The following is a 21230-nucleotide window of genomic DNA, read 5'->3' as shown; positions in this document are numbered from 1 at the left end:
GGGAGGCCCGGGAGGGGGGATGCTAGGAGAGGGCACAGAGGTTGCTGACATGGAGAGGGTTGTGTCTCCCCCCACCCTTTCCTCCATGTGACAGCAGGAGGTTCAGCCAGCTGGGGAGGGGGAAGCCTGCACCCTGGGAGCTGGGCTGGGCCCTGCTGCCACCTTTGCTTTGAGCTCTGCCTGGCCGCACACCCACCAAGGGCTGGAGAGCCGAGCCCAGCTCCCTGCACCCACCTGGCTAGCCAGGGCTGCAGCTCCCGCTCCAGGAGGGGGCGGAGGCACCAAGCGGAACAGCGCTGGGGCCATGTCAGTGGCTGCCAGGCCGAACGCAGCCCCTGGCGCCGGAGACGCTGCCCGCGGGACCTGGCCGTGCTGGGTGGCTGAGCGGGTCGGGGCGAGGCCTTGGCTCACAGCTGCACCGGGAGCGCTCCGGGCTGCCTTGGGGGCAGGAACAGGCTCGAGGCAGAGGCAGAGGCAGCCCCGGGAGAAAAATACACTTTATTTACAGGTAGAAACGTTTAAAACCGACATTTCACGGAGGTGAGGCGCCCCCGGGTCTGCCCGCTGCACACTCAAAGCCAAGAGCATCAGAGACATAATTTACGGCCTATGTATAAACGAGGGAGCCCCCTGCCAGGTGGGTAGGGGCACCGCGACCCTGCCCATCAGCCAGGCGGGCAGCTGGCACAGATCTGCCCCCGGCTCTGCCCTGACGGGCCTGGCGATGGACCCGGGGCCAGATTCCCACGCCCCCCTGGGGGACGGGCTGTCCACACCCCGGCAGCTGGGTGGGACCTACAGCCTTGGCTCTGGCCATCAGGGCGGAGGGATGGGTCCCCTCCTAGCCCCAGCATCCAGCCAGGCGTGTTACCCATCTCGCAGGGGAGACCCAGCTGGCTGCACCACAAGCAAACCAAAGCGAAGGGGGAGGGGAGGCTGTGCTGTCTGTACACAGGAGGAAGTACCCCCCTGCCCTACCCCACACATCCCCGTGCCAGAGACCCGGCTGCCCTCCCAGGCTACTGTGCAGGGCCCACAAGGAGCTGCCAGCCCAGCAGAGCCTCATCAGCCCCCCGGCAGAGAAGAATCAGGTTGCTACTGAGGGGTTCCCGCTGTACATGATCCTAGCTCCCCAAGCGCACCCACCCGCCCCAGCTAGTGTTTGAGGAAGGCAGCCCCGGCAGGGAACACCCCAAACTAGAGTTAGATGCAAGAGGGACCCTGGTGAGAACCCCCTGCCCCCGACTCAGGAGCCAAGGTGCCTCCCCCCGCAGGGTCCTAGCTATGTACACGCGCCTGCGGCTCTGGTAGTGTAGACGGCGTGGGGAGAAGGGAGAGTCCAGGGGCCGCGAGGTCCCACGGCTCTGCGCGGGGCTGGCTAGAGAAGCTAGGAGAGTCCAGCCGCGTGGGAACCGGGCGCCCCTCAGGAGCTGGGGAAGGATGCGGCTGCTGACCTGCCCCAGCTGGCCTGGCGGGAGACCGCACACGGCCACGGCTCTGCTCAGAAGTGTGGACGCCTGTCCGGCTCTCCTCTCTCCAGGGGACTCCTCTCCAGCCAGCTTCCGGATTGTCCTGCCCCGGCGGGGGCTGCTTGGAAGAGCCCCTCCGGAGCCAGCCTGCCCGGTGAGCAGCCTCGGTCCCTGGACGTCCCGCCGAGCACTCGGGCACCGGCTTTACTGCCCGGGGGAGGGTCTCACGGACACAGGCTGAGGGCAGCCGAGCAGGGAGGGAGTGAAAAGGCCAAAGCTGGAGCCGAAGTGCCGGGGGAGCAGCAGGCCCAGCGCAGAGCTCAGCCCGGGCGGCGCTAGAATTTCATGGTCTTGGGCGACTTGCGGCTGGCCTGTGGGAAGGAGCAGTCGGGTCAGTCTGTGGAGCGGGATGAGACAGCCAGAGCGCAGGTTCAAGGGGGGCTTGGAGCCCAGGCAGCGGAGACCCGGGGACAGACCTTCACCAGCCACAGTCCCCTCGGTGAGGCGGGCCCAGGATAGAGGGGAAGGGCAGCCCGCAGCCCCCAGCAGGGGATCCATGCACCAGCACCCCTGGGCCCACAGCCCCCGGCTGCAGCCCGGTTTTGCTGCAGGGGCAGGCTGGGAAGGGGAGGTTCCCCTGGCAGGGCAGGGAGCTCCCAGCTGGTCAGGGGGCGGAGTCCAGCTGGCAGCCAGTGTCCCATATCCCACAGTGGGAGGCCCGAGTGCTGCCCCCCAAAGCCGGGCTGGGATGCAGTCAGTGCGGGGAGGGAGTGGCCACCGGGCCCCCTAGACGGTGCTGCCCCCAGTGCTCAGAGCCCCTCGCTGCACCTCTAGCCCAGGGGCGGCCCAGGCCGGCTGGGAGTCCTGCGGCGGCGCCACACGCAGGGACACAGGTGACGTCGCTGCCTTCTCATGGGACGCGTCGGGGCCAGGCGCCACGCTCTGTCAAAGGCCACACGAGACTGGCTGCAGCAAGGCGGGGGAGGCCCGTGGGCGCCTGCACAGCCTCTCCTGGCAGCGCTCGGTAGCCCAGCCCTGCGCCCCACGGGGCTCTGAGCACAAAGCTCCCCAGCCAGAGTCCAGGTGCGCTCAGCCCTGCAGCTTCGGCTCGCTGCCTGGCTGCCCCCCGCTCTGGTCCGGGGAGCCGGGGCGGGGCAGGCCGGGCTCTGCGTTGGCACAGGCAGGAGATCAGGCTGGCGCGGATGGCTGGCCGAGGACGGGCAGCATGGGGGAGGGGGCCGCTGGGCTCCATACCTTGCCTTTCCCCTTGGGCGACTTGGCTGTGGCTATCCTGGGGGAGCGCCGGGCGCTGCCGCGGGGGGAGCTCTTGGGGGTCACTTTGCGGTTGGTTCCGCGGCGCAGGAGGCTGCTGCCCAGTTTCTTGGGGGTGTTGAGGATGCTGAAGGCCATTGACTGGCGCCGGTCGGGCTGCAGGAAGAAAACAGGGCTGTGGCGTCCGACTCGGCCCCGCCCCGCCGGCCTGCGCGCCCGCGCCCCCAGCTCTAGCTGCTGACTGGCGTCTGGAACCGCGCGTGTGCCGGCAGCCCATCCCGCCGGGTGGATCCCGAGCGCCCCCCGCGAACCAGCGCTGCTCTGGGACGCAGCCGGGGCCCCGACGCGCCGCTCACCTGCTTGCTGGCTGCCTGCGGCTCGCTCTTCTTGCTGCCGCGCTTCCGCACCTCCGTCCGCTCCTTGGGCGTCGGGGGCCGCGGGAAGCAGCTCGTCGGCTTCTTGGACTGCAGGGAGAGAGGCGGAGCTGGGAGCCTGGCAGGCCGCTCCCCGCCAGCAGCCAGCAGACGCTGCGTGTGCCCCTCCCTCCAGGGGAGCCGACGGGAGGGGGATCCGGCAGCGCTGCTGGAGGGCAGGGGCAGGCCAATCCCCGGGCTGGTAGGCATCTGGAGGGAGAGCATTCCCCGCCCAGCCAGCCGCACCCCTGCTCCCGCAGTTCAGTCTGCTCCGGAGGAGGGGTGGGGGGAGCACAGGAGAGCTTGAGCCTGCTCGGAACAGGAGCTAGCAGCCACCTGGACCCCTGCGGGAGCTGTTAGGCTGCGAGGCACCAGCCAGAGCGCCCCACGGGCTGCCCCCAGGCACTGGTGATCGCCCCCCTCCGCCCCCCCAGCTCTTCCCCCGGCCAGCCCATCCTTCCAGGGAGCAGTGCACTTGTCCCCAACGGGGAATCCTGCCCCCGGGCTCCCTCATGCCGCGAGTGGGGCAGGGCTCAGCTGGGCTCTCACCTCCGGGGTGTCGGGGTCCTGGTGCGTCTCGTCGACACCGCGCTTCCTCTGCTGCCGCGTGGCGATGCCGCCGGCGCCCCCCGCCCAGACGGCGCTCAGTGTGCTGCGGCGGGCGGCCGTGCTCTCGAGCTGCGAGGGCTGCATGCTGGCCCGGCGCAGCGTCTCCTTCGGGTCGCCCGTCTTCATCTCCTCGTCCGTGATGACGCTCAGCGACAGGGAAGGCTGGGGAGGGCAGGCGGGTGAAGCGCTGCCTGTTGCACGCCCCTTGGGACTTGGGCCGGGCGGGGCCATTGCGAGCAGTGCAGGCCTGGGCCTCTGACGCCCTCAAGCCTCCATCTGAATCCCCCGGGAAAGTTCTCGGGAGTAACTCGGAGCCCGCCCACGGAGCAGCCCAACTCCGGCCACTGGGCGGGCGGCACGTGCCACAGCAGGCAGGGACCTCCCACCAGCCCCTGCAGACTCTTAGCAAGCTCAGGCGCAAAGCCAGGCCAGTTCCCCCCACTCCCTGTGGTCAGGTGGTCAGGCCCCACAGGTGGTCAGGCCCCATCAATCCCGAGCCTTCCCTTGTTACGGCTCTTCAGCTGCTTGTTCCCGTGTCCGCACTGGAGAGAACTCTCCCTTCTCCCCTGCCCAGGGCTAGAACGAGCAAACACTCCCTCTCCTCCGCCTGCCGTAAACACGTCCAAGCAAACAAGCCAAGCTCCTGGGGCCTCCTAGCAGCCCTTCTCGGCACCCGCTCCCGTCTGCACGAGGGATGTGAACGTGGGTGATATTCACTGGGAACCGGTTCACCAGCGCCCGGGGCAGAGGCCTGCTCCAAACCCATTCCAGAGGCCCGGCCATGGGGCCTCCCGGCAAAGGCTCCGCACGGACGGCTGAGAGCCACCGGCAGGGCCGCCCACGTGGCTGGCGAGGCTTTGCCGGCTCCTCCCTGGCTCTTACCCGGGACTCCAGGGGGTAGCAGGTCTTCAGGTGTGGGGGGCAGGCCCTGTTGCGCTGCTGCAGCTCAGCAATGCGGTTCCAGTTGTCCGGCTGGTCCGGCTCATCCTGACAGGTGCCCAGATAGAAGCTGCTGCGGCCTGAGAACCAGAGGGGGGGCGCGTCAGTACCTGTGAGCAGGGGGATCCCTGCCCCTGCCCCAGGGGCCACCCCAATGTCGCAGCAGGCAGAGCCCTTCTGGCACAGACGGCAGGGAGCGCCGGAGCCAGCCCTGCCCCACCCCCCCTTGCAGCTCCCCTGGAGAAGACGTGCCGCAGCCAGGCAAGAGGCTGCCTGCGTCCCTCCCGGCACGGACCCCGCCCGCCGGGCCGGCCACTCACTGAGGCTGGAGCTGCTGCCCGCCTGCGAGCGCCTCAAGGAGCTGCGGGTGGCGGGCCGGTAGCCGGGGAGGCTCAGCAGCGCGGGGTTGTCCGGGGTCTCCTCGGGGGAGGCCACTCCCATCCCGGCGAGGGATTCCTGGGAGCGGGCCGAGGCCGAGCGCAGCCTGCTCCGGGCAGGGTTCTGGGCTGGGGCGCTCGGGTGGGTCTGCGCCAACTGCGCGCTGTAGAAGGACGTGTTGGCGCTGTCCGGCTCCTCGGCCTCTTTCTGGCAGGGTAGAGCACAGGGCCCGTCAGAGCCCCCTCCACGGGGGTGGGTAAAGCTCGCGACAGCCTGCCTCAGTTTCCCCCCCGCCAGCTTGGGCCTGTCTCAGCCCCCCCTCCCCCCCGCCAGCTTGGGCCTGTCTCAGCCCCTCCTCCCACCCACCAGCTTGGGCCTGCCTGCCTCCTCCTGCCAGCATGAACCTGCCTCGGCTCCCCCCCCCATGGGCCTGCGGGACCCAGCTGCCTTCCCCACCTGTGTGGTTCGGGGAAGTTCTGCTCTAGGCCTGTGGTGGGCACCAGAGGGGTCGGGGGGGGGGGGGGGAAGAGGAAGACTCCAGCCCCTCAGTACAAGGGAGGGCTCTGCACTCGGCAGCCCACACAGATAGCTCCTCTGCTGGGGCCATGACTCGACCCCCCTGCAGCGAGGCCAAGAGCCGCTCAGGCTGGCCCGGGGGGGAGGATGCCCAGTGCCTGGGCTGGCCTCTGGCGCCAAGAGGTCTGAGGAGCTGCCACGCTGCGGGTCTCCCGCCCAGCCAAGGCCCCACCCCTCCAAGCCCCGGGGTTACTTTGGTCAGGGTGATGTCGATGATCTGCGTGGTGCGCCGGCGAGCCGAGCGGGTCCGGCAGCCCGAGTCGAGGGACAGGTCGCCCAGGGAGCCGATGCTGCTCTCCAGTTTGGCCTGCGTGCGGCTGGGGATGGGGGTGAAATAGAGGCTCTCCAGAGACTCAACTTTACGTGGCAGCCGCTGGGACGTGAGCGATTCCACGCTGCCCGGCACGGCCGAGGTTTCCGACTGTGATCGGCCAGGCTTCCTGCTGAGACGGGGCAAGGAAACACGTAATGGGGCCCAGCCCGCTCCCGACGGCTCCGAGCGCAAGCCAGGCACCGACACCTGACCTGTGGCTACCGGGGGGCAGAGAAACGCTGGCCCAGGGACCCTGCTTGTACAGCCGGGCCGGAAGCTCCCAGCTGAAGCACGCTGCCTCCGACTCCCTCTCCCAGGGGATGCCTGGGGACCTCAGAGCCCAGGGCCGGGCTGCTCTGGGCTGCCCCGGGCGGGGGAGGCAGTACCTGGTGGAGTTGAGTGGCAGTGTCTCGTCGCTGCTCAGGTCCAGGCTGTCCGTGCTGACGTCGGCCGGGTTCTGGCGGTAGGTCTCCCGGCTCTTCAGCGAATCGGTGGCCACCTGGAACTTGCCAAGGTCCCGTAACTGCCGATCTGCAAACTCCACCTGGCGGGGGAGGGCGCGGTGAGGCAGCTGCACAGCACGGCGGCAGCTGGGGGACTACAGGCCGGCCGAGAGTCGGCAAGAGAACCCCTCTTGTGCTCCAGGAAAGGTGGGCTGAAGGGAGGCAGATCTCCCCGTACCTGGGCCTCCAAGCTGCGGACCTGGCTGCTCAGGTTCCGGCAGCTGAGCTCGGACTCCTTGGCCTGGAGGACGGTTTGCTGCAGCTCCCTGGCCAGTCGCTCCGACTCCGCCTTGAGCTCGGCGTTCTCCTTCTGCAGCTGCTCCAGCCCCTTCAGCTTCTCTGCCAGGTCTTGGTTCTGCTGCTTCTTGGCATCGTAGAAAGTTTTCGCCTTCTCCATCTGAGGGGAAAGGAGGTGGTCAGCCCCCGCCGCCTTCCCGGGCCCCGCCGAGGCAGCCAGCGGCCCCTACCTGTGCTTTGTAGTGCTCTGCAGCCTTCTCCTTCAGGACCAGCTGCTCCTGCAGCTCCGCTATCTTCACCTGCTGGCGAGCGGCCTCTGCCTGCAGCTCCCCTTCCCGCACCTGCCAGGTCACAGGGAGGTGGGGAAGAGCCAGTTTAATGGAGCACGGCTGCTTCTGGGTCACCCCATGAAGGGCCCCACGGAGCCTCCCCCTGCATGATGGTGGCGGCTCTTCGGCCACCCTTCCGAAGAGGGGGTGGGCGCTGCTTCCTGGCATGGACAGCGAGGGACTCGTGAGTCCCAGACTAGGACTGTACACGAGCCGAGGCCTGTCGGTTAATCTTCTCGACTGCTCGCATTTCCTCCCCCTTGCTGCTTCTGCGTCAGAGGCAGCAAGAGGGTGGGGAGGAGGAGCCAGTGCTGGGGGCGGAGTCGGCTTAAAAGCTGGTTCCCTCCCAGCCCCGGCTCTGCGGTGCTGCCTGCCCCGATCCTGCTGCTGCCTCTATCAGAGGCAGCAGCGAGGAGGGGGGCAAGGGAGGCTGCCACAAAGCAGCCTCCGCCCGTGGCGAGCCCAGGCCTGACGCAGGCAGAGGCTGCTCCACATTCTGCAGACCCCTTGTGGACAGGGGCTGCTGTCTCTGGATCAGGGCGCAGGGCGGCAGGCAGCTGGTCTGCGCAGGGAGCTGTGTTCGATAGTCCCCCACCCCCGGGGACTATCGCATAGTGGAGTAAGCTGTTACTTGACTATTCAATTACACGCTAACATCCCTATCCCAGACCAGCCTTTGTGCGCCTGCAGCCCAGAGGCACTTCAGTTCCGCCACGGGGAGAGCGAAGGCCACAGCAGCGCATTTCAGTGGGAGATGTGGCTGAAAGGAGGCACCTGCACCTTTCCCTCCCCTCATCTGGGCTGGGGTGCAGCCCGTCGGACACAGGTTCCACCGGCAGCAGAGGGGGCCTCCAGTCAGCTGGACGGTAGTGTGCTCCCGCGGGCTGTGGGCCCCCCTATCTATTGTACGCAAGCTCCAGGCAGCCCCTGGGGTCCCGGCAAGCCCCCACCTTGGCCCAAGATCCCACACTGCCCTGCTCATGCAGCCCTCCTTAGCATTACCTTCACCGACTCCTGCTGGGAGCGGGTGGCTTTTTCGTTCTGGGCCAGCTGTTTGTTCAGCTCCTCCACCTAGCAGGGAACAGGAGAACAGTTACACCGGGGCTGTCCCTCGGAAAGCAGCCCCCCCCCCGTTCGGGTGCCCGGGAGCCCCCCCTCGCCACAGCATGCCAACGCGTTTCCCACAGTCTGCAACTGCAGGGCCGCCACACAGCCGGGCCCTAGTGCCTGGGGAAAGCAGGTTCTGCTGCGCCTCGCAACGGGACCTCAGCCCGCGAGCTCTCGGCAGAGATCGAGTGCCCCCTAGACGCTGAAAGAGAAAAGCCGAGCGGCTGGCTACTGCCCCCACCTTCAGCTCTTAGTCCTGGTAACTCCCTGCCCCAATCTGCTGCCACAGACCAGCTTCTTGAGTCATGCCCACCACTGGCCAGTGTGTGGACAGGCCCCTTCAATAATCCACCCCCCCAACCCCGGGGTCCTTGCTCTTGTTCCAGGCCCGCCTTCCAGCTGCTCTACGGAGACACACTCTCGCCCTTTTCCCAGAGACACCCTCCAACCCAGCTCAGACCTCCCCCAGCCTTGCCAAAGCAACCCAGCGTGGTCTCCACAACCTCCGGCCCTGCGAGCGGCTCCCGCAAGTGCGCAGCTCGGAGCCGGCCTAAGCCACAGAGGAGGGGTTTGCTGTACGCAGGCAGGAGAGCAGCTACGTGCAGGAAACAAACCGGGTTGTCTCAGCCAAGATCAAAGGCACAAGAAAGCAGTGCACGGAGTGAAGGCATTAGATGCGTGAAACCGGCCAGGATGCCCCCCAACCTCCCCAGAGCCCGTAAGCTCCGGCGCTGGTCTCCACTGCCAACTGTTTGCCGCCCGAGGAGATGGCGCAATTTGAACCACTGGCAAGTTTACCAAGGGTCGTGGTGGAGACGCTGTCATAGACCATTTTAAAATCAAGGTTTTCCCAGGAGTGCTGCTCTAGGAATGAGCCTAATCACAGGGGTCCCTGCTGGCCTTGGAATCCAAGAGATTTCCTGGCAAGTGTCTTGGAGCCAAATCAGTGGGGCTCTCTGGGGGTCCTCTAGATCGTCCCCCTCATTTGTCCGAGCCACATGGGGGTGTCCCCAGAGGTGCTGGCATTGGCACAACGCTGAGAGCTCCCAAGTCAAGAAAGGGCTGAAAGGGCAACACTAAGCGTCTAGGTAACTTGCATGACCCCTGCACCCGGCTATTAATGTCTGTAGATCGGTTTGGATCCTGGCTCCTTAAACTCTGGGATGGGCACGCTAGCCATTGCATTCCACAGCAGCAGCTCCCCAGCCGTGGGAGGGCGCCCGGCCCAGCAGTGAGGGGAGCAGAGCGGTGAAGAGGACCAGGCCCTGCCTCCCAGCCACCAGAGACCCTCCTCCATGAAGCAAGGCACCTCGTGGCCGTGCGGTCCTCTAGAATGCGCCTGAGCAAGGCACGCAGGGCTGGCGGCGGAAGCCTACTCTGGAAATGAGGAAGGTGGCCCCGTGGGAGGGGCTCCGTGTTTGTCTCCCGCAGACCCCAAGTCCACACGGCGAGTTTATAAGGAAAAGTGCTTTGTTACATGCCCCGGGCGGGCGAGCCGCATCGCGATCTTTGCCCGCTCACACATCAGCACCAGGGCGAAAGGCTCGGCAGGGCCACAGCTACCCCCGGCCCTCACTAACAGCTCTGGGGTGCAGCACACGCAGGCCCGGACTCCAGCCCCCGCTCACACCGCGCTGACCGGCACAGGTAACCAGCGGCGCTCACGCGGCACATGGGGGCCGGTCTACAGAGCAGGAAGGGACAATCGTCGTCACTCTGCAGAGGTCTGTGCTAAGGCCTCACGAGGGAGCTGCTCCCTTCGAGCCTCCCTGCCGGCAGAGCACAGCTTGGAGTCACTAAGTGCGGCGCCCGTGTCTTGGCCTCACTGCTTGGCAGAGCAGATGGGTGGGAGCAGCACGGAGCTGATGCAGGGGAGCAGGAGACCGGGTCCCAGGGCTCCTTACGGGGCTGCTGTGGGTGGGAACACCCGCCCGGCTGCCTCCCTGCCCGGTGCGGCTCGCAGCGCAGCCGGTGGCTGTTCCGGGGCGGGACGGGGAGGGGAGGAAACGAAAGACGCGCTGACCTGTGCACGGTGCTGTTCCGTGCAGTGCTCTAGGCTGCTACCGGGGTAGGTTTGGGTGAGGTTTCATGGCCTGGACCCCTGGGGGTGAATGTGTCGCCCAGGGGAGCCAGCCAACGCTTGTGGCTCGTTTCTCTGGGAAGGCCCAGAGCCCTCACTGCAAACAGTTGACAGGAGCCGGCGGCTGTGGCGGGCGGCAGCAGCTAGAGTCATGCACTGTCACCGTTTGAGCAGCCAGCACTTCGCATGCGTTACCTGCTTCGCGCGCTCCTTCTGCAATACCTCTAGCTGCTCCACCTGCACGCCGGGCGAGTGATGGAGGCACCAGTGAGTACCCCAGAAACAGGCTGCCTCCGGCCCACCAGCCCTGCTAAGGCCCTGCCGTGGGGGGGTTACACTGCCCCCCTCTCCATGCTGTGGGCCCTCAGCTCTCTCCCCACATCCCAAACAGCCTGTGGGGTTCAGGCCCCCCTAGATCATCCCACCAGGCCAGACTGAGGCGGCCAGCTGCGCCGCGATCTTAGTGACTGCTTTGCTGTGCCAAGGGCCCCGTCTCCCTGAAATCTCGCCCTTGCGTAACCGGCGCAAAGCGCTCAGTGCTACTGCCGACCAGCTGCAGGACTGAGCGACTCTCCTGAGCAGAGACGCTGCCTCCCAGGCCGGCGTCACCGGCCAAGCTGCCACGGAGCAGAGCGAGCCGGCCATCTCAGTCACCTCTCAGGGGTTTCCCAGCAACCCTCTGGAGCACCGCTTGCGGCAGGTCTAGAGACACTGGCTTCCCTTCTCCACTCCCAACAGCCTCGCTTAGCTGGGGGCGGGGGTACAGTTTGCCTGTAACAGCAGACCCCAGCGTGCTGGGACACACAGCCCTACCCCTTGCAGCTTCACATCCGAGCCCTGATGGGCGCTCCAGGACTTTCCCTTCCCCATCACTACCCTTCTCCCTTCAGCCTGGCCACGGAGAACGCCTCGCGGGTGCCCTACCTGAGTCGTCAGCTTCTGCCTCTCCTCCTGGAACTTCTGCCTCTCCTCCAGCACCCTGACCTTGGCGTTCTCGTACTTGTTGGTCATCGCCTCCAGCTTCTTCACCGCATCGTCGGCCTCGCGCCGGCTCCCCGCCACCAGTTTCTCAGACTCCGCCCGGAGGGCCTCCAGCTCCCGGCTGTGCTTCTCCTGCATCTGGCTGAGCTCGGCATCAAACCTCTGGCGCCCTTGGCTGGACTTCTCCCGGAGCCCTTGGCTCTCCTCCAGCAGCTGGGCGTGGGCCCGCTGGAGCGCGGCGAGCCGCTCCGCGTAGCTGGCGTTCTCCCCCTGCAGCCGCTGCACGGTGCAGTCTTGTTCGGAGAACCTCTCCTTGAGGGACAGGAGCTCGCCCAGTTCCAGCTTGGCTCTGGCAAGTTCAGCCTGCAGAGCCCCGGCTGCTTTCTGCCTCTGCTCCAGCTCTTCGTGGTGTTTGCTCTCCAGGGAGGACTGCTCGGCCTGCTGCTGCTGGTAGAGGCGTTTCATGGGCATCAGCTCCCCGGCCAGGGCTTGCGCCTTCGCCAACTCCACCTGCAACGAGGACAGGAGCTGTTCCTTCTGGAAGCACTTCTCCTGCCAGGCTTTCCCCTCTTGCCGGAGCGCCTCCTGGCGTTCCCCTTGGGAGCTCAGCTCCCTCTTCAGGGCCTCTATGGACAGCCTCTGCTTCTCCACCTCCTCCTGGTAGGTCTGCACTTCGCCCTTCATGATGGCACACCTCTCCGCCGCCCGAGACGCGGCGCTGGCCGTCTCCGACTGGAGCAACCGCAGCCTCTCCTCCAGCTTCTTGCTCTTCTCCGACTCGGCCAGGATCAGGCGCTTCAGCTCTTTGCTCTCCCCCTCCTTCTCCAGGACCTGCAGGTGGAGGATGGAGACTTCCTGCTCCAGGCTGCCGATCAAGCTGTTCTTCCGCTCCACCTCCTGACAACACCGGGAGATCTGGTCCTTCCAGCTCTCCTCCAGCTTGCCCTTCTCTTGGGCCGAAGAGCGCAGCGCCACCAGCTCCTTCTCCACCGCGGCGATGGAGTCTTTGCTCTGGGCCAGCTCCTGCGCCGTCTCCATTAGCTCTTTCTTCAGCGCCTCCACGGTGCCGTCTTGCCCAGCCTGTGCGGATCGAGAGGCTTCCAGGAGTTTCTCCAGCTCCATCACTTTCTGCTTCCGCTGCGTCACTTCTCTCCTCAGGGCCTCCAGCTCGGCTCCTTTATGCTCCAAAGCAGCTGCCTTACTCTGAGCGGCAGCTTTCTCCAGGCTGGCAATGATGTCCTGCTGCTCCCGGCACTTCTGCTCCAGTTTCTCCATTTCCGAGTGGAGCATCTCGCTCTCCTTCACCTTCTCCTGGGCCAGGTCTTGGCTGGAGCTGGATTCCTGCTCCCGGTGTCGGATCTGCTCCTCCAAGCTTTTGAGAGACATCTCCTTGGAGTACACGATGGACTTGATGCTGTCAATCTCGGCCTCTCGGGTCCGCGCCACTTCCAGGAAGCCCTGCAGCTCGTTCTCCATCTTGGCCGCCCGCTCCTTCAGCGCCTCCACCGAGGCGAGCTCCCCTTTCAGCTTGACGACCGTCTTCTGCAGGTCCCTCAGCTCCTCGTTCCGGGAGACGTTTTTCAGGCGGAGCTCGTCCAGCTCCCCTTCCTTCTCCTCGATCAACTGCAGGGACCTGGCCAGTTCCTGCTGGTGGGCAGAACGCTCGGCTCTTTGCTCGTCGATGGAGTTCTGCAGCTGGACTTCCAGCTCCGCCTGGCTGGCTTTCTCCACTGCCAGGTCTGCCTTGGCTCGCTCCAGCTCACCTGTCAGACCCTCCAGCTCCGTGTCTCGGAGAGCTAGCTCCTGTTTCTGCTTCTGCAGGGCTTCTTCCAGCCTGGCCTTCAACTGCTTAACCTCGCCGGACAGTTTCTCCACTTCCAGCTCTCTCTCCTGCAGGACCAGAGCTGCTCTGGAGAGGTCAGACTCCGTTGCAGTCAGTTCCTCGTGCTTCTGTTCTCCCAGACGCTTCGCCGTCGCTTCGAGCGCCGTCGTCTTGAGCCGTTCGTCAGCCAGCTCCCGAGTGACAGCGTTGAGAGTCTCGGCCGCCTTCTGCGCCTCCGTCTCCAGCTGAACGATGCGCCGGGCTGCTTCCTGCTGGGACGCTGCGGTCGTCTCCTGCAGAGAGGAGAGATCCTCCCTGAGTTTTACCTCCACGCTCGCCTTCTCCTTGACCTGCGCAAGGGCCTTGGAGAGGTCAGTCTGAAGCAGTGCCAGCTTCTCTTCTTGCTCAGTGGTTAGGCGCTTGATCTGTGCTTCTAGCTCCGCCGCCCTGCCCTGCTCCGTCTGGAGCTGCCGGCGAGCCTGCTTGTGGTCTCCACGCAAAGAGCGGACCATCTCCTCCAGCCTCTCGCGCTCTCCTGCACCCTCTCTGGCGGCCGAAGACATTTCTGCCAGCTGGCGTTGCAGCCTCTCCGTCTCTGCCCTGTATTCGTCCCCCAGCTGCTCCACCTGCAACGTGAGCGCTTGCCTTTTGGCTTGTTCCTCGCCCACCTCCTCCAGAGCCTGCTTGCGGGCCTCTGCCAGCTGCTGGATTTGGGACTCCAGCTCAGTGATCCTTTTAAGGTTCCCTTCGAGGCTCTCCGAAGCTCTCCTCTTCTCATCCTCCAGGATGCCCTCTGTGTTCCGGGCAGACTCCTCCATGGAGAGGAGGCGCTCTTGGAGCTGGGCATTTTCCTTGGCCAACCGCTCCTTGTCGGAGAGTTTCTGCTGATCCTCTTTCCGCTGGTTCTCTAGTTCTCGGACCTGGGCTCTCAGAGACTCCGCAGCCACTGCTTGGGCCTCGCTCTGTGAGTGCTGGGCAGTGAGTTCCAGGACTCGGGCGTCCAGCTCTTGGACCCTCTGGCTCAGTTCAGCCTTTTCCCTTTGTGTCTCCACAGCAGAGGCCTGGCTGGCCGCTCTGGCCTTTTCCAGAGTTTGCAGCTGAGCAGTCAGGGCTGCCAGCTCCGTGTCTTGTCTCTGCTGGAATTCCCGGAGCTGCTGCAGGGCAGACTCCCTTTCCTGCAGGGCCTTGGCGTGCTCTTCTCTCAAGGAGGCCAGCTGTTTGGCTTCCCCTTCGCTCATGGCTTCCATCTGCACCAGCCTCTCCTCGCTGTGCTTCAGGGTGTCGCTGAGCTGGTGCACTTGCAGGCTCAGCTCTTCGATGGTCTCCATGGAGGACTGCTCTTGCTTCTGGAGATCTTCCGCCAGCTGTCCCTTCTGGAGCTTCTCCTCCTCCACCTGCTGATGAAGCGTCAGCAGCTCCTGGTCCCGCTGGAGGAGGAAGCCGTTCAGCTTCGCGATCTCGGCGGTGAGCGTGTTGACCTGGGCGTTCAGTCGCTCCTCCTGCGCTCGGGAGTCCTGCTCCAGTTTCTCTTTCGCCAGGCGCAGCTCGGAGACCGAGCTCTGCAGGTTGGCGATGAGGCCTGTGAGCTGAAGTTTCTCCTCTTCGAAGCGGCTCCGTTCGGATTGAAGAGCCGCCTCCAGGAGGCCCTTTTCCTCTTCCAGCCGAAGGACGGTGGCTTGGAGCTCGCTCCCTTTCGCCGAGAGGCTGCTCACTTCCTGCTTCAAGTCTTCAAGCTGCCGAGAGAAAGGGAACGCTCAGCCGCGGTAATGCCCCCTTCCTGGCAAACCTGCCACTTGTCACTCTACCGGGCTCTGGGGCAGGGGTGGGCAAACATTTTTGTTCGGGGGCCATTTCAAAAATGTTTGAAGTGGCTCCGGGCCACCCCAGGAGGAGTGGGGCCTAAACAGGAAGGGGGGGGGCCTAAACAGGAAGGGGCAGGGCTACCCACCCCCAGACCATGATTGGTCTGGGAATGGGAGAGCCCCCTTCCACCCTCCTCCCTCTAGGCACCCATGCCCTGGAAGAGGCTTGGCACGCTCCCCCACCCACCAAGCCAATCAGGGCCCAGGGGCGGGGGAGCACAGGCAGTCTCCTCTCGCCCTGCGAGGAGCACATGGTGCTTTGAAATGTCACGCTCTGCTCACAGGGCAGGGGCAGAGCGGAGAAGGCTTCACGCGCTCCCCCACCCCCAGGCCCTAACTGGACTGAGGGCAGGGGACCAGCAGGGCCTCCGTGGGCCGGATCCGGCCTACACAGGCCCTTTTGCCCACCTCTGCTCTGGGGTGTTTCCAGGTCCCCCACCCTGGCCATGCCCCAGAGCCAAAGCTGCCTCTACGGAGCTGAGACTTTTCCTAGCACTGCTGGTCTGGTGACTGGAGACCACAGCAGCCAGCGAGCACGGCGGGGAGACGGGGACGACTGCCCTCTGAAATATGTACTATGCAAAAAGGGACTCTCACAGTGCCCATTGTCACACCCAGAGAGAACTGTAGCTTCACCATCAGTGTTACAGTGTGCCTCCGAGACCGGGGGTCTCCCCTGCCCGGCCCCCTGCCAATGCTGCTTGGCAAGTCAGAAGGGCTGCTCGTCACTGCTGAGAGATGGAGAAACACTCAAAGGGACTGGGGGTCGCTTCAGCGTGCGAGCAGTCAGCTCTAGCGGCTGGGCTAGCGGGCTGGTTCTGGGTACAGAGGCTTCTTGTGCTCCGCTTTCCTCAAGAGAGCAGGGTATTGCTCTGAAGTCCTCTGCGCTTGCATCCTCCTTGTCTGACTCAAGCGAGCAGCCTCACCTTCAGGATGTCCCCCATGACCTCTCCTTTCTCCTGCGTGCCTCCCTCCCGCAGCTTGGCCAGCTGGTCCTCCAGCAGAGAGATCTTCCCCTGCAGAATCTCCAGCTTCTCCTCCAAGCATTTCTGTAGGGAACAAGACAAGAGCGAGAAGCACAGTGAAGGTGGGAGAAGAACAATCGGGCAAATATGGGGCTGGAAGTGACCTGGAGGCCGTCACATAGTCCATCCCCCAGGCGCGGCAGGGCCAAGTGAACCTGGCAGGGGTTCGTCCCACCTCTCCTTACACACCTCCAGCGACAGGGATTCTTCCACCTCCCCGGAAGGCTGTTCCAGAGCTTCACTCCCCTGTGGGGGAGCAAGGCTCTCAGATCTAACCTAACTCCCTTGCTGCAGATGAAGCCGTGTCCAACCTCCCGTGGGCTCGCAGAACCATCGCCCACCGTCCTCTTTAGAACAGCCCCATAGAGCAAGTCTCGGTTTCCCCTCCAGCTCGTTCTCTCCAGGCCAGTGTTTTAAACCTTCTCCTATAGGGCGAGTGTTCTGAAGCCTCTGGTCACTTTTGCGGCTTCTCTGGTCTCCCCCGCAGCGACTGAGTCTCACCCTAGCGGATAAGGACCCTGCCTCCTTGTCTGGCGCTCCGCCGCTCTTCCCACTGCTGGGACTCTAGACCCCTTCTCCCTCCACACACGCTTCCCACCCTGCCCTGCGGACATCTCGTCTCGGGGGTAGAAAGGACTCTTTGGAGTCAGAAACGCCAGGCACGCCTGCGTGTGGGTGTTTCGGCTGGTCCACGCAAGGCACCCCTCCCTCAGAAACAGACAAGCTGCCTTTGGCCACAGGGACCAGCTTGCCATCGAGGTTGGAGCGCTGGGTCCCTATTGCCCACCCCAGGACTCCCCCCTGACGTAGAGGCAAGGCCTGGTTCTGTGGGGCACCCTGCCCACAGCCCCTACCTTCTCGTGGAGGGCAGCGTGGAGCTCGGTCTCCAGGCGGGTTCGTTTCTCCTCCCCCTCCGCCATCGCCTTGTTGTGCTCCTCGGAGAGCTCGTTCAACGCTTCCTGCAGCTGCGCCAAGTGGCTGGCGAACTCCCGAAGCTGGACCAAAGCAACAGCCCCCCCAAACACTGCCTGGTTATCCACCGCACACAGAGCGGGTGCTCAGCTCAGCCTGGTGTTACGTGTTTGCTTGGTCTCCCAATGCAGCCCGAAGGGGATTGCTTCCCTAACCTGCGTCTCCCCCCATCGCTGCCTCACACGTTCGCTTGGTCTCTATGCCGGAAGAGGGTGGCAGAGCTGGTAATGCCCTTGAGTCCCAGTGCCCTGCCTTCCCACCCCCGACCCTCCTTCCTTCCCATCTCCTCACAGCAGCCAGTCCACAGCCCTGCCAGAAAGCATCACCACCAAGGGGCCAGCTGAGCACCCTGTATGCTGCCCAGGGCTATGTGCTGATGGGAACGTCCGATAAAAGACCCGAATGGCAACGCGTCCGGAGGCAGCAGAGTCAAACGGAGGAGGGCGAATGGACTCTCAGGCAGAGCTTGCTGTTGGGGCAAAGGCAGGCCCAAGACAGGCCTCAGCCAGAACGAGCCATTGCAACCGCAGCTCCGGCGCAAAGCACGATCCCCGCACATCCGCCATGGCTTGTACCATCGGGGGGAAGAGGGAGGGGTGCCCTGTACCTTGAACGAGAGGTCCCCGTTCTCCTCGGAGAGCTGGTTGATTTTTCGGTCCATCTGGCCTTTTTCAGTCTTCAGGTCCTGGCATTGCTTTAGGGCCTCGTGCAAGCGCAAGATCAGGCTGTGGAAGGGGGCGGCGGGGGTTACGCTTTCTGCCTAGCGGAAGTGTGACCTGGGAGAGGAGCCAGGAAGCTGCTCCCAAGGCAGCGTCGTGTTAAGACTCCCTAGAAGTGGAGGGGGAAACCGGGCACATCCCATATTCTCCTGGCTCCTTAACGACCCTGCCTGAGTATGTAAACTCCCGTTTAACTGGTTAAATGGGATGTTTAGGGGGAAGGCAGGCGGCCAGAGCAGCCCCGTGCCCGGTGGGCCCCTCGGGGATTGAGCAGCCGCTACCCCGCAGTGGGCGGGTCGCTGTTCCAGCCCCCAACGGTTAACCGGATCCAATAGGCTTCCCCCCGTAAGGATGCTGCTTGCCAATTAACCTTTCGCACCCCTAGTGGGAGCCCAGTTGGGCTCCGAGTCCCTGGCTCACTGACGCACCGCCAGGCTTTGCCAGCCGCTACGTCTGGGATGGGGAGGGGATAAGCACAAGCCCCTTTCCAGGCCTCCGTGGAACCCATCACGTCTGCGCCAAAGGGGGAGTTCTGAGGCCGCTGCAGGCACCCGGCAGGGATCACCCTTTGCTGGCTGAAGCAAACGAGTTCCCAGCCTCCATGTACTGGAGCCGCTTCTGCCGGGACTTCCGCGAGAAGGCAGCCTGCCGTGGGGCGTGGGAACAGGTCACAGCCTGCTCTCCCGCTCTGGGCACACTGGCTGGATGGCGCACACTTCCCGTGAAGGTAGAGGGGGCTGTTGGTGGAGCCGGGCTTCGCTTCCTACAGCCGGAACAGGGTAAGTCAAGACCCAGTGACACCGGCAGAGGGGCAGACCCAGCCTCTTTAGGTTTCTGGCAGGACAGGAAGACAACTTGAGTCTGGAGGACTGGAGCATCAGCGCGAGTGTGATTACAGCGCACGTGTGCCTGGGCGCTCCTGTGTAAGGAGGCCACACAGCAGCACGGCTCCCACTCCTCCCTGGGATCCGCCACAGCAGAGGAGGGCAACAGCCACGGGAGGACCCATAAGGCCTGGGCACCAGCCTGGCCGGAGCCCTTGGGGAAAGAAGCTGCCCTGGAGGGGTTACCTTTCGTTCTTTTCCCGCAGTTCTTCCAGCTGCTTGGGCTCCAGCTCGTCAGCGGCTTGTCTCTCGTTGAGAAGCGTCAGGCGGTCAATCCGCTGCTGCAGCATGGTGATTTGAGTCTCTGGGGAGGGGGAAGGGAAGCCCTGTCATTTAGGCCCCCAGCCAGCTAGTGACAAGCTGGCACCACAAAAGCCACCACCGGCCGTGCTCAGACCACGAAACTGAAGATGGGCAGGCCCAGCGCACGGCCTACAGCTGCTACTTGACTCCCTGACCCCGGGGGTGTCACATGACTCGCCTGGCTGTGCTGCAGCAGGTGTTTGCTGCTGGTAACACAGCCGGGGGGAACCACCCTCACGCAGCCTCCAAGCAAAGCTGCAAGATGCGGAGCTTGTGTCCAATGCAAGCGGTGCAGCGCTTGCTCTGCTCGCAGCCTGGAGGGGGAGAACCCGCATAGGAGCCAACTGGCAGCGGGCACAGTGTACCAAAGTGAGGACTCGGATCATACTGAAGGCTATGCTGAAATCCTGGCATTAAGGTAGGCCCCCAGGAGGGTGATAAACCTCGGACATGTTCTTTCAGGCAGGAGGCAGCAGGTGCTTATCGCTGCGTCTGGCCACGTAAGACTTACAAAGGAGCTGGCCTCCTACGCCGGATACTGGTGGAAAGACTGTAAAACCCACTAGGAAAAATACCTACAGGAAAACAATCAAGCAGCGGGGACCATCCTGTTTGTGCCTAATGACAAAGGGTTGCTAGGGGGTATCCAGGGAGACGCAGAATCCTTTACCTAGGAGGCAAACTGTTAGCCGGTTTGCTGCATGAAAAGAGTCACGGCCAGCCAGGCTGGACCACACTGCACGGAGTCGCGGGAGGAAGCTGTGTTTACTAACTAGAACAACAGCTGGTTAATCAAGCCTACGATCTAGGCCGTACGCTGCGACTGTTTTAGATGGAACCATTTGCTCCTGCCTGAATCTCTGTGCCCGGCAAAGCTCAGGTCTCCTGGCTCTCTCCCAAGGAAGTGGAGCGGTGAGCCCAGCTGCCCGGTTTCTCTGGAGGCAGCGAACCCGTGAACCCTGCGAGTGTCTATGGAACAAGGCTGGGCCCTCTGGGCGCCTGGAGGTGCCTCTCGCTAGCCTGCAGGGTGCCAGTGGTGCCCACAGGGCCTAGGCGGTGCCAGTGTTGCCCGTGGGGTTACAAAGCTGACCCGCGGTCCTCACCCTAAGGTGCTGCCAAGGCGCCTCTCGACACTGGGGGCCCCGGGAAGCCTCACACCACACCCTCTGCCATGCGCCTGCTCCACTGGCTGCAATGACCGTCTGCATAGGCTCCTGAAACTGCCAGCGCTGATGGGACCCAGTCCCTGGAACCATCAGCGAAGCCCCCACGTACGGAAGAGGACTGGGGAGCCCTCTCGGGCTCCCTTCCAACACTGGCCAGGAGAGAGGCTCCCGCTTGCCGGCCTTCGCCTGCCCACAAGACAGACGCCCTGCACCAACACCGTGGGCGTGGTGGTAGCTGCGGCAGGGGTGCTCCAATACACACTGTGCACCAGATCCCCTCCCCACCACAGTGACAGCTACTGACCCTTCTCTGTGATGAGCTTGCGGTTCTCTGCCAGTTCCAGCTCCAGCTCATCCCGGTTTTCCCGCTCGTCCGCCAGCTGCTTCTTCAGCCGTCTCAGCTGGAACTGCGGGGTCTGCATGATGTCGCCCATGGGGGAGCCAGGAAGGAAGCTGTAAAGAAAGCACCAGCCCTGTAACGCGAGATACCAAGGGCCAGAGCAGTGACCCGGCACCGAGTCCTTAGCAGACAGGCAGACTGTTGCAGCAGCAGTGTCGCTGACATCTCAGCCGCTGGCGCGCTGCGCACCAGTCTAAAAAGAGAGGGCCGTACTTCAATCCCATTCACGGGGCGGCCCTCAGTCCAGGACACTGAGCTACCTGGCCCCAGGGGCGGAGCCGATCTGGCACTTACTGGGCTCCTACACTGAACAGGAGAGGTTTGGGATGGGAAAGGCCCAATGCTCAGGAAGGAGTTTTTACCTGCTGAGCAGGCCCCCTGCCGTAGGGCTGCAGGATGCTGCTAAATCTGGGCTCCTCCTCCCTGCCCCCCACAAGCCAGTCTCCCCAGGCAGCTGACGTACTTGTTCATGCTGGAGGAGGAGGCGATTTTCTGCAGCTCCAGGAAGCGCACCTCGCGCTTGTGCTGGCGGGAGAACACGGGGGACTGCTCCTCGGAGCTGGTGCTCGAGATGCTGGAGGAGGAAAGCGGCACTGGGGAGAGCAAACGGGAGAGCGTGAGTTGCCTGCGATAGTGCCAGAGGGGACGGCTTGGACGCAGGAAGCCCCAGGTTTGAAATACCCACATTCCTAGGAACTACAGGTGAGCCCAGCCCTTCAGCCTTCCAAACAGGGTACAGTGGGGTTTCCAGGTCAGGCCTTAAACCCTCCTCCCCACACCTTTTTGGCAATCCAAGAATAAGGGGTCAATTTTGCCTGCTTTGGTGGATGGGACCAAACGTTCCCCCGCCCCCCACTGCTGGGCTGTATGC

The 21230-nt window shown here is 64.2% G+C and overlaps 1 protein-coding gene across 7 annotated transcripts in view; it reads right to left on the bottom strand.

The window, feature by feature from the left end:
- Positions 1–479: 479 nt before the first annotated feature.
- NUMA1 (nuclear mitotic apparatus protein 1) overlaps positions 480–21230 on the bottom strand; it is a 68806-nt gene continuing 48055 nt past the window's right edge. For 3 of the 7 annotated variants that reach the window (XM_075919650.2, XM_075919651.2, XM_075919649.2), the window contains 20 exons: positions 20823–20952; positions 20264–20412; positions 18677–18794; positions 17495–17612; positions 16770–16910; positions 15817–15939; positions 11150–14761; positions 10421–10462; positions 8041–8109; positions 6940–7050; positions 6651–6869; positions 6356–6513; positions 5850–6099; positions 5023–5287; positions 4646–4782; positions 3704–3925; positions 3098–3205; positions 2724–2897; positions 2298–2411; positions 480–1840 (listed from right to left, as the gene is read on the bottom strand). In XM_075919650.2, the coding sequence (XP_075775765.2) occupies positions 1805–1840; positions 2298–2411; positions 2724–2897; positions 3098–3205; positions 3704–3925; positions 4646–4782; positions 5023–5287; positions 5850–6099; positions 6356–6513; positions 6651–6869; positions 6940–7050; positions 8041–8109; positions 10421–10462; positions 11150–14761; positions 15817–15939; positions 16770–16910; positions 17495–17612; positions 18677–18794; positions 20264–20412; positions 20823–20952 (6296 nt within the window). In that variant the 3' untranslated portion in view covers positions 480–1804. The remainder of the gene's footprint in view (positions 1841–2297; positions 2412–2723; positions 2898–3097; positions 3206–3703; positions 3926–4645; positions 4783–5022; positions 5288–5849; positions 6100–6355; positions 6514–6650; positions 6870–6939; positions 7051–8040; positions 8110–10420; positions 10463–11149; positions 14762–15816; positions 15940–16769; positions 16911–17494; positions 17613–18676; positions 18795–20263; positions 20413–20822; positions 20953–21230) is intronic. The other 4 variants (XM_075919652.2, XM_075919654.2, XM_089775813.1 and 1 more) reach the window with 4 other exon arrangements.

Source organism: Pelodiscus sinensis, chromosome 1 (genome assembly GCF_052426305.1).
Source record: "Pelodiscus sinensis isolate ZL-2025 chromosome 1, ASM5242630v1, whole genome shotgun sequence".
Classification (NCBI taxonomy): Eukaryota; Metazoa; Chordata; order Testudines; family Trionychidae; genus Pelodiscus; species Pelodiscus sinensis.
The sequence above is the reverse complement of the archived record's forward strand: the minus strand, read 5'-3'. Positions and strand labels throughout refer to the sequence as shown.